Below are 14,624 nucleotides of genomic sequence, written 5' to 3'. Positions count from 1 at the left end.
AAGTGGTCCCTATATGTGATGCAAGGGATTAGTGTGATTGAATTCTAACTCAGGTTTAAATAACATGCAGAGATTAAAATCCTGGGTTGAACACACTAGGATGTTATATGAGGAAAGTTTCAGGCCTAAAAGAAAATGCTCAGTTATGTCTGAAGTAAGCTTTGGGACATTCATTTCCTGACAGCAGCCAGACAGTTTTCTAGAGATATTAAGTTGCTGTAGACGGTCGAGTTAACATAGACAACTGATCAGTGTAAAAGGACAACTGAAGACTAACTCAAGAAGAAAGAAACTTTTCATAAATACTAGTTGCACGAAAATGCAGAAGAGACAGATTATTTTATTTGTTTTGCTCTATTTTTGATTATATTGTTGATATTATCTATATTCTTAATTCTTTACATTTCAACTTTTCACCAAATGATAATCGATACCTTTCCTCAGGGACTAAGACTTGCTGTTCAAAATTCCATATTATTCTGATAATTTGTACTTTATACTCCACTGTTGACGATTCGGGAGCACAGATGGACTAAATACAAAACCAAATTGCCCTCCTTTCTTTGAATGATCAGAAATTTAGTGGAAATACCTGTGAAGTCGTCACGGAAGAATCTGACGTTTCTGTAAAACAATAAAGAGCCATTTCATTACAATTCTAAAACTTACTATGATCCACTGTTTTATAGATATGCATAGAAACAAAAAGTACTAATTACCTCTGGGGTGACAGCAGATTTTTCTCCAAATATTGAACAGTCTCACAGCGAGAGAAAAACTAAGGATGGTGGTGAATGTCAAAGCTCCACTCAAGAAATACACCAAGACATGGGAGTATTTCTCTTCTGCAAACAGACAAAAAACAGAGGTCATTGCTGAGCAGCTTTTTTTTTTTTTTTTTTTAAGTTTTTACTTGATTAGATGTAATTATAACTATCAGAAAGCAATAGTTTCTGTAGGAGTTACTTACTTTCAACATTCAGCTTGGTCCCTTTTCCAAACAGAATGCGTCCACATGAGGCGACAGCGCAGTAGTAAGTCCCAGCATGAGAGAGACTGACGCTCTTCAATGGCAAGTCGTAGACACAGGTGTTTGTTTCTGTGTTGGAGCTCCTCACACACTGATCATTCCTGCCTCCATGGGTGTAAATGAATCCTGGATGAGATTCTTCAGAGTCTCTGAACCAGTAAACACTGTGTTCTCCATCACAGGTCCCAGTGAGGACTGTACAGTTCAGAGTCACAGAGCTTCCTTTCTGGATGGTCTGAGAGTCTGACTGATGAACCACAGCTGGGATGTTCAATCCTGAACTTTTAACACTGACGAAAGTACCCTTCACAAATTCAAAAGTTATTGAAAAGCTAACGGCACAGTAGTAAGTAGCTGCATCTGAAATTTGTAAATGTGTGATATTCAGAGAAACTCCACCATTTACAGCTTCCAGTGTAAAGCGTAGATTGTTCTTCCACTCATGATTAAATGCTGTATTTATATTGGTCCCAAAGAAGGTTGACATCAGCCTTGGTTTCTGTCCGAGAGGTTGCTTATACCAGAAAAAACGTTGTACCGTTTTGTCTTCATGGAGACATTTCAAAGTGATGCTGTCTCCGACATGAGCTGATATAAATTCTCTCTCTTGATGAACAGTTGAGGATTGATCGGTCATCTGAGCTGAAGTGACAAGACAGACAAAATAAATGTTAAATAGATTGTTAAAGTCTAATGTACTTTTGTACTATCAGAGGAACACATTCAGAGGCTTTAACAGGTAGAATGACCTGAACCTAAAAGAAAAAAAAACTCAACTCACCACTTTTGTCCAAGAGGAGTAATGTAAAATAGAAAAGTAACTTTGGAGATGTCATCCTGAGGAAATTGCAGTGCTGAATGAGAAGAATCTTGTTCCGTTCTCGTCACCTCATAGAGTAGACTGCCTTTGATTGGTCAACCTGTAGTGACACTTCATGTCCTATTATGGAAACAAGCCACGACATTCATCGCCAGCAACAGCCACATCAAAATGATCTCAGTTGAAAACAGTTTTGTGTTCTTTTTAAACACCTGCAGACCTAATTCTGTCTCCATTCTTTCTGTTGACATCTGATGTATTTAAACTTTGTGATGATGTCGGCTCCAATTATAAGTTTCAAGATAATTTGTTTTATTCTGCTGTGCTGTGTGTCATTATATCTCAGTGATGCAAGTGTCACTAGACAGAGTAGGAGACATCTCTCACCGAGAAATGGACTCCTACATTGCACAATTCTGGGTTTCAAATTGAGGAGCGCAACAACAGTTCCTTGTTTATGCCTATGTGTGAATTTAGCAGAATAATGCCATTCACAATGGGTAAAGTTTCCTTTAAAATAAATTCTGCTCACTTCATACAATGTGTTTTCTAGTGTTGCATTGATTCAGTGGAATAGTAACCCAGTAGAAAATTGCTCTCTGTTGTGTCATTTCAGTCAACGATATTGTTTATTTGCTTCGTAATCTGTCAATCAGGGTCGTGTCCTTTAGGTTTTGCCAACCGCCTTTAAACACACAGTATATAAGATCTGCTGCGAGGGGGCTTTCAATCAAAACATAACAAAAGATTATGTTGAGGCAGGCAGGGAATCGTGGGAGTGATTCTTTCAGCAACTCCCCCCAAACCTCTATTTGAAAATCTAGCTTTTAATTGACAACAAGTTCTGAACAGGCCTGTAGTTTAACAATACCTAAAATGTATTAGGAATTTAGCAGCAGTGCTAACATTTAGCCTCATATATTGTTCATGAAGGAATAAACTTTGGGGCTGTTTCTTTCTAACCTATGTGAAGACCTTTAAAATAATTATGCAGTTTCACAACAGACAATGTAACAACAGCTAACATGTAAGCCAGCAGAATTGCTCATGTTTAGTCTGAACAATATTCTGTGTTTACTTGATGCTAAATCCGGACCTACAAGTGTATGGCCTGGAGGCAGGGCACTGAGCCAGGACAGTCCAGACATGGAGAGTAGATTAGGGGGGCGGCCATGAAGAAGACCAAGAAGAGGCCAGTCCTTTTAGAAACAGGAGTGGGCAGAGTCAACAAGATCTCTGGCGCAGAAGTCAGAAAATGGCACTGGCTTTGTCAGCCCTTGATCTTTTAGTGGAAAAGAAGAGGCGGAGGTGACAAGAAACGAGAAACCGCACTAATGGGTGAAAGCATGGATACTTCAGCAACATGCTCAAGGGGCTTTCCCAAATCTGATTCAACAAGTTGAATTGACCAAAAAAAGGCAGACGGGGACTGACGGGTTGCGACACATGGTAAATACTAGGGCTGCTCACCAACTTTATATACAAGCGATAATAAAGATAAACAACAGTAAAGGCATATACTGCTACAAGTATGTACTTTGAATGAAACATAAATGGCCACGGTGGTATATAAAGTAGCATCTAAATAAAGTTTATTTAGCGAAACAATGTTTTCATTACACAAAAAAACATGTCTGAAACTCAAACTTTGTCCGTCCAGAGTAGACGACAACAGGCCTCCAAAACTGGTTTTGCGAGCCCATACAGTCCCATTGTATGCCGAACAGAGCCTTCAGTCTCTGTTGCATCGCAGGTCACCCATGAGATGAACTCAAGACAAGACAGATCAATCATGTGTTTCAATGGATCAGATCAAGATATATATATAAACAAACATTACTGACACAATTGCAAATATAATATATACAAACATTTCAGAAAATATATTTAACAAAATGTCCATCTCAGTGCAGGTCAAAATTATTATCATATAATTAACTTAAGACAATGATGCCTATGCATCCCATGTCATCAGCATCAGACTCTCCCATTTATGTGTTTTTTTTTTACCTTTCCTTTTTTTGGGATCATTTTATTAGATCAGGTCAGGAAATTGGGAAATTCTGAACAAATGCATTTGCTCTCCTTTGTTTTTTGTTTTTTTTCCAAAGGTAGTAGTGCCCAGACAAGCCTATTGTTTTTAGTGTTTGGATATAACACAGCGCTGGTTTACAGTCTGTGTGCAGAAGCTCACAGAATACAGCAAGCGTTGGGGTGACATTTCTATCGTTAAGTGCTGATTGATGATAAATGCAGACACTAAGAGTCTAACACAAGTGTCTCTCTGTTTGAGCATTTTGTAATAAGGCCATTCGTGTTTTCTCTCACTGAATTAAATTAAACTGCAGAACTCTGAAGTTACACCCTAATGAAACTAAGCTTGTAAAGGCAAGTCTCAATGGTATGGACAAAAAGTCAGCCATTGGGGCTATGTGGACAATATTTATTATATACTGTAAGTATCCATGGAAAAAGGAAAGTGTGAAAATAGAATTACTGCATCTCAAGTCAAGTGAAATTGAGTTAAATAGCACATTTCAGCAAGAAGGCAAAAAATAACAAGTGTTTCACACGAGACATCAAAAGACTCGTGACTAAGCCATCAACCATCACAATAAAATTATACATGAAGATATGTTAAAAAAATAAGATCCTAAAGAAATAAAGAAACTTGACATCCAGCAACAATAATAGAGTACAAAAAAAATAAAGATCTTCATTTGAAAAGTACTGATGTGATCTGCGTGCCTTTCAATGCTTGTGCACTCTGAAGGAGCCTCATCACCGTCAGGATGATGAGGTCATGATGAGGTCATGACGGACGGATGTCATCCTGACGGACACACCTACTTTATCTTGCCCAATCAAAATGGGTTCAATGTTTACCAATCCAATTCTCAAGTATTTAGGCTCACAGTCTGTGTCGGGCACAGCCCTGAAGTTAGTTTAAGACATCGGCCCCTCCCCTCTCCACTTCTCTCCTTTCCTTTTGTTTCCCCTTCTCTCTCTCTTAAAAACACATAAGCAGCAGTTTTCTTTTTTCCTTGACTGCAAAATAACAAACTTTTAAAAAGTTTCAGGAAAAAAAAGTTGGAGCCCTCTTCTCTCTTTAGAGGCTTGTTAGATGCATATAGGGGAAATCATTTTCAAGCATTTGTCTTTATTGTGAATGTAGAAGTAGTAAGATAGCAGGTTTGATCAACAAATTGTTGAGATTCAGGTCATGAGGTTAAAAACTGAGATAGGAGCAACCTAGGACACTATCAAAACACAAAAGAAGAGATGCTAATAGGATGACCACCATGTCTTAAAGGCTCATTTATAGTATTGTTACGGTACCCATCACTTTTGTTACAGAGAAATGTTAAACATACATGTCTACTGTTTTATACCTGAGTACACACACTCATCCTCTGTGTTTCGTGGTCTTCTGGGTCGGTTGACCCTGTGTGCCCTTAAAGCTGCGTAATGGATGTTTTCCTCATTGTGGTCACCCTGTTAATAAGACATGAGTATCAGTAAATATCAGAAAATCACCATATACCATCTCAGAGTAAAGCTTAGTACTGAAAAAAGAACCATATAAAAAACACTATTATTCATTTATTTTTCTTTTTAAAGAAGGGACGCATCCGACCAATAAACAGCTATCTGAATTTCTCTCAGAGTCTTTCGTACTAAATGCAGTGAGAGACTAAAGGTTAGTCATGGACATGTGCCAACATAACTATGAGTGGAGACAACATCACCCATGTGCCCATATGTGATTGAACATGTGTCCCAGTTCAGTGTGTATAACAAGCATACGTTGCTACGTGCAGAACGTTGGGATACATGGACTGGACAAAACACTGTCCATCATGGACGACACCCACCACCCTCTGCACAGCACCTTCACCAGGCAGAGGAGCATGCTCAGTGTCAGACTGCCGTCACAGTCGTGCTCCACGGACAGGCGCAAGAACTCTTTTGTCCCCGTGGACATAATACTGTACAACACTTCACTGTGACAGCAGGGGAAAAGCACACAGGGACTCCTGGACTGATCCTTTTTTTTCACTTCTAATATGCACTTTTGTCCTGAGAGTCAGCGTCCAGTTGGACACTTTAATGCCAATCTGACAATCACTTTACTTTTACATCTTTAATGTTTGGACATTTTAATGACACTAACTTTAATTTGCATCCTTAATGTCTGTATTCACTGTCTAATGCCTGTTTCCACACCTTTTGCACCACCCCCACCCTCAAACAACACTAACCCTATACATGTTTAAAAAACACACTTTCAGACGATCAACACTCGGATACACAGGTCACATCACTGTTCCTTAGCTGTTTGGAGTTCTCTTTTTAAATTGCACATATCTTTCTTTTCCTGCAGAGTTCATCTACATTTCTTTTTCTAAGTATAAGTCTATTTTTAATAGCGCAGATTTGATTTTAAATGTTTTATTTTTATTCGTATAAAATAAATACGAACAAATCTTGTTTTGGGTTATTATATATGGGAGGTGGACAGCAGTTTATTGTAACTAATGTCTTGTGTCCTGCATGTCTTGTATATTGCCTGGATGCATTGAATTTCCCTCAGGATCAATAAAGTATCTATCTATCTATCTATCTATCTATCTATCTATCTATCTATCTATCTATCTATCTATCTATCTATCTATCTATCTATCTATCTATCTATCTATCTATCTATCTATCTATCTATCTATCTATCTATCTATCTATCTATCTATCTATCTATCTATCTATCTATCTATCTATCTATCTATCTATCTATCTATCTATCTATCTATCTATCTATCTATCTATCTATCTATCTATCTATGGCAACAGGGTCCAGACTTTTTTTCCCACCCAAAGATTTATTTCAGTTTTTTTGTATTTGTTTAAACAGTAAAGTGGGTTTAGCAGCACATCGGGACAGAGATTAGGGAATGACTTGAGGGGCTGCCTCATCAGAGGTTTGAAGCCTCTGTACATGTGATGCAACCTCACAGCTCAGCCATCAGCGCCCCAGCAACACTTCTTTACAGATTTACTCCCTCATTACATCATAACCATACATTAAAAGAAAATGGTCTACAGTTCAGAGAGTACACTTTGTTAGCTGTGATTCTAGTTTGTTTCAAAGAATCTTTCATTAAGATTCAAGATTTTTATTTGTCACATGCTCATACAGATGGTGAAACGTAAGGACTGTTCTGCAGGCCATACAACTGGTGACCGGCAACGGTAGCAAGCATAACGCTTTGCAAATGGTTTGAGTGCTGAGGGCCTGTACTTCCTTACTTCAATATAACAGAAGGACGAGAGGTCAATTAGTAGGATTATAAACGCCACATGGTGACAACTGATGGGAGAAAGAACTTCTCAGCTGCACGGAAACAAGTGGTGGACTTTGCCGTGCGCCTGGAAACCTTTTATTCTCTCTGGGAGAGCTCACAAAACATCCCAGATTTAACTTGTTTTCAAACTGTCTAATTTGGTAGAAAAGTGAATTGAATCTTAAAGTACCTGTTCATTTGTTGTGGAGGGAGCCGAAATTCTTGCATCAGATTCTAGAAAATGATGAAAAAAATCCTTTACTATTAAACTGTATCATGTGATCAACACTGTTAAGAAAGGAAAGCGGTGACTGTACCTTTGCATTTGCAGTTCTTTCTCTTGTAGATTACATAGGTGAAGACCGCCAACAATACAAGCAAGGTGACGGTAAAAGTCAAAGCTCCACTCAAGATATACACCAGGTCAAGGGTGTTCTCATCTGTAGAGTGAGACATGAGTGTTTTAATGTGCAGACTTGTACTTTAACATAAAAAAGACAATCCCTGCTAAAATACTAACGCACCTCTGAACTTCAGCTGGGTCCCGTTTCCAAACAGAATGTGTCCACATGAAGCGACAGCGCAGTAGTACGTCCCAGTATGAGAAACATTCAGGTTCTTCATTGGTAAGTTGTATTCACAGGTTTGTTGGTTGGGTTTCCTCGGACACAAATTATTGCTGCCTCCATGAGTGTAAATAAATCCAGGGTGAGATTTTTCAGAGTCTCTGAACCAGTAAACACTGTGTTCTCCATCACAGGTCCCAGTGTGGACTGTACAGTTCAGAGTCACAGAGCCTCCTGGCTTGGTGATCGCAGATGCCGACTGATTGATCAACAGCTGAAAGTTCAAACCTGAGCCTTTTACTCTTAGAGTAATGCTTTCCATGAATTCAAACATGGACGTAAGGCTACGTGCACAGTAATAAGTAGCCATGTCTGTGATGCGCACGTCTGTGATCTTTAGATGATTATGACCAACTTTATTATCAAGTGTGAAGCGTGGATTATTCTCAAATCCACCGTATAAACTTGAATTTTTGTCATATTTGTAGAATGAAGAGAGGAGCTCAGGTTTCTGTCCCAGAGTCTGTTTGTACCAGTAAAACTTTGTTGCTATATCACCTTCATAGAAACAATGCAAAGTGACCTCCTCACCAACAGTCGCCGATATGAATCTACTCTCTTGGCGCCCATTAATGATCGATCTTGGATCCGACGTCTGAGCTAAAGTAAGAAATAGAAAACGCTGAAATTATTTCAGATTGTAAAAATGTTCTTCATCAGCAGAAAAGTTGAAGTAAATGTCATGAAAAGTGACCAAACAGCCTGTAAGACAATTCTAAAACATAACTCACCCATCTCCCCCAAGCACAGACATTCAAGGAAGAACACAATCATAAGAGGTGTCATCGTGTTCAAACTACTGTGTCGACTGAAACACATCTTCGTGCTCTCTTCACTCTTAAGAGGGAGGACAAAATTTGATTGGCCAGAGAGAAGTGACACAACACATTACTGCAGATGAAAAATGTTCTTCTTTGAAATACCGCAGGAAAACAAATACGATTTGGCCAAGGGTATTTCAATTTTTGCAATTTAAGGTGAACGAACAACATTGGTGTTTACTTATTTAGATAAGCTATTCTATAATTGCGTCGTCACTACACCTTCGATGAGGATGAGACTTAATGAAATGAGTTTAATTTACTGAATAAGTTTGAGTTAAAAACACAAATATCTGTAATCGTTTTGAAATAAAAAAAAGAGATTTTAAAAACCAAATTTAAACTGTAGTCAAGAGTGAAGATGTGAGGTTTCTATTGTGTTATTGTGTTGCAATAATGCATTTTTTTTTTTTTTGGTGTTAACGTGGTCTTCAGCTAAAGGAACATGACAGAAAACCACAAAGCTTTTTCCACCTAAAGAGGAAGAAAGTAAAGGCATAGCAAAGGTTAACACAGTTTGTTTACTTTTTTATAGACACCTTCGGTTAATGTGACCGCTGTTTACTTTGTTTTGCTTCGATATTTGAAGAAGTATTTTTAGCTGCAGATAACTTTAAGTGGTCTTCATCTAAAGAGAGTGTGACAGAAAACCACAAAGTTTTTTCCACTGAAAGAGGCAGGAACTACAGACAAAGAAAAAAACTGTTGAAAAAACAGCAAAACTTGTAAAGCATTCACACTACCCCAAAACAGACGCAACTATCCGACAAATGAACCAAACAGCTGAGGTGTGACCACACTGTTAGAGTACGAACAAGAGCAGGAAAGGTTGAGCTATCTAACAAGGGACGCTCAAGCTCCTAAATTATGTTCAAGTGGTGCCTTTATCTGCAGTTCCCACTTCTAGTTTTGACTTGAGTCCAAAGCTAACATAAGGCAGAGTAGCTCTGAATCTCTTTGATACACAACTTAAAGGGACAGAGATTTAACAAATCAATGCGGCTTTAAGACAATGAAAAACCCCAACCACTGACTGAGGTCCCGTCCTTCTCCAGTGCCTTCAATATTGTCTTGATTTGATCAGGAAGCTTTGATATAGAAGTTTCTGTAATTATTTAAGACTTTAAATTTGGTATATAAGTTATGATCTCAAAATGAATCAGTGTAGCCACAGCCACGCGTGGTATAACAGAAGATTATACTTATTTTTCTTTTTTTTAAATGCCATGGTTGTTGGGGAGGTACCTTCTGGTGGTGCAAAAAAAAAAAAAAAATCATGATCAAACCAGTTATTAATCCAGGTGCCATCGTGTTTGTTCAGCCATGTAATGGAGCTCAGGGTAAACTCAACCAGGGAGACTGCTTATTCCGTCACATATTCATTCATCTCTTCATTCAATTTAACCACTCCCCCTCACACTTCCTGTCTCTCCCTGCTTTGGTGATCCGCTGATCATGGGCGTTCATTCTTTAAGTAATAAACCAATCATATTCTGCTATAATCCCCGACCCTCCCCCGTCCCAGTCACCCTAATTCTAGCTCAGCGGAGGTCAGATACATCAGAAACCAATGACTCATCACTTCCTTTTGTCTTCACCACCAGTTATAGACTCCATGAGAGGTCCTATCCTGCTATTGGCCTCATTACCCCTCTGAGTGCATGAAGTCATCATGATTATTGCCTTTAGCCTCAGGCGTATTGGGTTTTCACAAAGAAGATAGTTAAGTGATGGGTTGAATAATATAAATGTCCCTAAAGCTGACTATCAACAGATTGGATAATATTAATGCATCGTATCACAACCGTGGTTCTGATCTAACAGACAACACTGAGACTCTGTGCAGGCTGAAAGATAGACAATTTAATGATCAGTGTGGAGCCATTATATACAGTACAACACTTTGGATATTTCTATAGATGGTCTGGAGAATCACATCACCTTTACTCTTTGAATGTCAAACCTCTATTTGAAGAACACTTCATCATTCTACTGTCAATTGAGGCCATACATTATGCTTTTGGAATACTTCATATAACGTGTTTCTCTTCAAATATGGTCATAGCTTCTCAGAACAGATCGTAGTCTGCTAACATCAAAGTCATCTCTACAGAGTAACCAAACTGAACGTATTCACAGAAATTTGCACCATCATTAAGATATTTCATATTAATGCGAAGGAGTCTTTTCTTAGCATATATATATATATATATATATATATATATATATCCCCTGTGCAATGTGACCTTATCCACAGCACTCCAGCTTGTTTATTGAAATATTTCTGGGTCTTCACTGCCAAGGCCGATTTATCAGGATCTGATGTCCGTCAAGCCCAAAAAGATTACAAAATCTGCTCCTTTTTTTTTTCTTAAATAATTTTAACTAATGTTACCGTCTATCACTCATCAGTTGTAGGTGTCTTTGTAAGTTTCTCCTGTGTTGTGATGTATGATATGATACACTTTAGCAGTAAACAGTCCTATTAACAACTGACAAACAACAGAGACCACACAATGCTTCAGCAAACAATTGTTAATGTCAAATGGAAATGTACTATATAAATACATATAGGTTCAGAACCAGTATCACTCACTGTGATTGATGGCCATCACCGTTTAAAAACAGAACAAAATAAAGAATTCAGATTTCTTTATGAAATGGCTTTATTGCAAAAGTGAAAAAGGTACAAAGATTTCATTTTCATGATTTTTTTGTAAGGGAAGGAAAACCCACATTAACTTCCTTTTGCATCAAAATAATCGTTTGAGTTATTAAGCTCAACACTATTTTCAATAAACCAATAGTTGTCAAGTTTAATGCACTGGAAACACAAAAAAATCTCAATTATTCATCATTCAAAATTTTTAAAAATGACTTCTCATGTCTGAGACATCTTTTTCTTGCCTTTTCTCTTTAAATAACATCCAAAGGACAAAATAACCAGATCAATGACCGAGATGTGCAAAATGTTTCATTTGTCCTGGTAGCAGTGACACTGAAATTACTAAAACCAGAGATCATGCTTCCCTAATAAGATAATGAATACAGTCAAAACGTTTTATTTCCAAGTGGTTGTTAGTGTTAAAATAAAATCACTGATTCGGGTATAATTGATCACTGCACTAACAGCATCATGTCAATTGTAGATGAGGTTTGTTTCTAAAAATGTAAATGTCATGATATGCTTAATCCTAGAGCTTCACACTCGAGTACACGCAATCATCCTTTTCTTTGATTCTCTGTCTTCTCGATCGATCAGGCTGATGAACACTTACAGCAGCATAGAGGAGGTTGCCCTAGCAATACAGAAATGTACAAATTAAATCACTATATAGTCCTTTGTAGAAATTATGAACATGTTCACAAGGTTGAAAAGAGATTACATTTACCTCGTCGTCTCCACTTGATGGAGCAGATAATCCTGACTTAGATTCTAGATGTGAAACACAAAATGTACCTTTACTGTAAAGCTAAAATCTGTAAATAAAATGGGTCAAAAAAAATAAAATAATGTAACACTTACCTCTACATACACAGATGTTTCCCTTGATTTTCTTGTATAATGAGAAAGCCAGGGCAACAACCAGGATGGTGGTGAATATCAAAGCTCCGATCAAGACGTACACTAAAGCGGGAGTGGTCACGTTATCTGTCGAGAGACGTCATTGGAAACAGATTTTAGGGTTTTCTTCTCTAAGTTTGGGCAAGAGTTACAATGAACTACGACTCAAATGACTCAAGCTACCCACCTTCAAAGTCCAGCTGGGTCCCGTTTCCAAACAGAATGTGTCCACATGAAGCGACAGCGCAGTAGTACGTCCCAACATGAGAAACATTCAGGTTCTTCATTGGTAAGTTGTAGACACAGGTGTGTGTTTTAGAGTTCTTCTCACTCTGATCATTCCTGCTTCCATGGGTGTAAATGATTTCCTGATGAGATTCTTCAGAGGTTTTGAACCAGTAAACACTGTGTTCCCCATCACAGGTCCCAGTGTGGACTGTACAGTTCAGAGTCACAGAGCCTCCTGGCTGGATGGTCTCAGATTCTGACTGATGGATTAAAGCTGGGACGTTCCAACCTGAGTCTTTTACACTGACTACAGCTCCCTCCAGAAAATTTAATACAAATTTAAAACTACTTGCGCAGTAGTAAGTAGCTGTGTCTGAAACTTTCAAATTCAAAATTGTTAAGTGATTTGTTTTATTTTGAGTTTGGAGTTTGAAGCGTGATTCGTCTGCAAATTCATGCTGGAAAGTTATTTTGGTATTGTACACGTAGAATGTAGAAATAAGCCTCGGTGTCTGACCCAGACTTTGTTTATACCAGTAAAGCCATGCTGAATCTTCACCTTCATAAAAACATCGCAGAGTCACAGTGTCTCCAACTTTAGATGAGACAAAACGTTTTTCTTGATGAACAGAGATAGATGGTTCCTGATCAGGCAGCTGAGCTGAAGTCAATTAAAGAGAAAATAGATACAAAATCAGTAATATGATGTCAAACAATGAGCCGAAGAATACTCTGAAATCTGAAAAAACTGAAGTTTAAAAAGTATAGTCTTAAAAACACAACTTACCCATTCCCCCCAAGAACAAATGGATCAGAAAACAGACAAACATTGTAGATGTTGACGTGTTGGAGTTCCTGTATTGAATGAAAAGACTCTCAATACCTTCTCCACTCTTGAATAACAAGCCTGCATTTGATTGGTCAGCCTGATGTGACACAATACGTCCTCTTCAGGAAACAAGATCACATGTTCACTGACATCTGTACTTTGTAGTTTGTTTGGGGAGAGTTATATGAAGAATATAACTTGATAGTGGTAGGATGTTTAAAATTGATTATAGAGTATACAGTAACGTTGTACAGTAAAGTCTAAAAGTGTTGTCATAAAACTTTTATTCTCATCTTAATTTGATTTCATACATATCAGGGCACACATCTAATTTGTGTTCATTGTTAATATACAGTATGTATGTATTCTTGACCTGCCCTTCTCATTACCATATTATTTAATGGATATAAGTAAAAATCCATTTAAACCTAGACGTTGCTTCAGCAATCCAAGCATTGTCTTTGTTTCAAACCAGGAACATTATCTTCACTATAGAAATTGTTACGTTTGCTTAATTCACAGTTGGAGTTTGCCTTTTTGCTGCCTATTCAGCCCAAACTTATTGAGCCACCGTAGTAAAACTGACAAGTAATGTAAGCTAATAGCCCAATGCTATTTAGCTTTTCAACCATTTTAGGAACCAATTAAATGAGACCGCGAATAACTGCAGATTAATAATACAGTATGCATCATTTAGAACTAACAGGTTCTAATATAATTTATACTTTATTAATCCCACGAGGGGAAATTCAGTTTACATTCTGTTTAATGGACATGAACACACACAGGCCGAAATACACTCATGCACAAACAGGATACTAGTGTCATGCATTAATGGAGAGGTCTCAGATTGAGGAGTCTGCCCACAGCAAGCGCCCCAGAGCAGTTTTGGGGTTTGGCGCCTTGCATAAGGGCACCTCGGCAGTGCTCAGGAGGTGGACTGACACCTCTCGAGCTACCAAACCAATTTCTAGACTTCTTCCGTGCCAGGACTTTAACCGGCGACCCTCTGGTTCCCAACCTGGGAACTGCTGCCCCACTTGTCCTGCTGTATACGATGCAGGCTGAAGGTGATACTGACACACATGCAACGTAATATAGCAAAATCACCATCATACTTGTGGGTTCGCTTACTATAATGTGCGTCTTATTCTGTACTACACTGAGAAGCCTATGCGTCTGTCATTGAGGAACTTGGTGACGTTTAAAGTTTGTACCACTTTCTTTCATAGAATTCCACATAGAAGTTTGATAAGTCAAGAAATTGCGTTCACAGTGTTGCTTGTGTTGGTGTACAGGTAAACAACTGTTTTTGGATGCTTTGTGGTATTTGTCTATGTGAGGGCAGACCACTTCCACTTCCTGC

The 14,624-nt window shown here is 38.2% G+C and overlaps 1 protein-coding gene across 1 annotated transcript; it reads right to left on the bottom strand.

Annotated features, from left to right (window-relative positions):
• Positions 1 to 603: 603 nt before the first annotated feature.
• Positions 604 to 13,220, bottom strand: LOC306841684 (uncharacterized protein; the record flags this gene model as incomplete). Its single annotated transcript, XM_079371631.1, has 5 exons — positions 604 to 624; positions 766 to 845; positions 971 to 1,244; positions 12,657 to 12,988; positions 13,217 to 13,220. The coding sequence occupies 5 exons, from the start codon at positions 13,218 to 13,220 to the stop codon at positions 604 to 606; spliced, it is 711 nt and encodes a 236-aa protein (XP_079227757.1).
• Between the last annotated feature and the right edge of the window lie 1,404 nt (positions 13,221 to 14,624).

This window comes from Symphodus melops, assembly GCF_947650265.1.
Source record: "Symphodus melops genome assembly, chromosome: 20".
NCBI classification, from domain to species: Eukaryota; Metazoa; Chordata; class Actinopteri; order Labriformes; family Labridae; genus Symphodus; species Symphodus melops.
The sequence above is the reverse complement of the archived record's forward strand: the minus strand, read 5'-3'. Positions and strand labels throughout refer to the sequence as shown.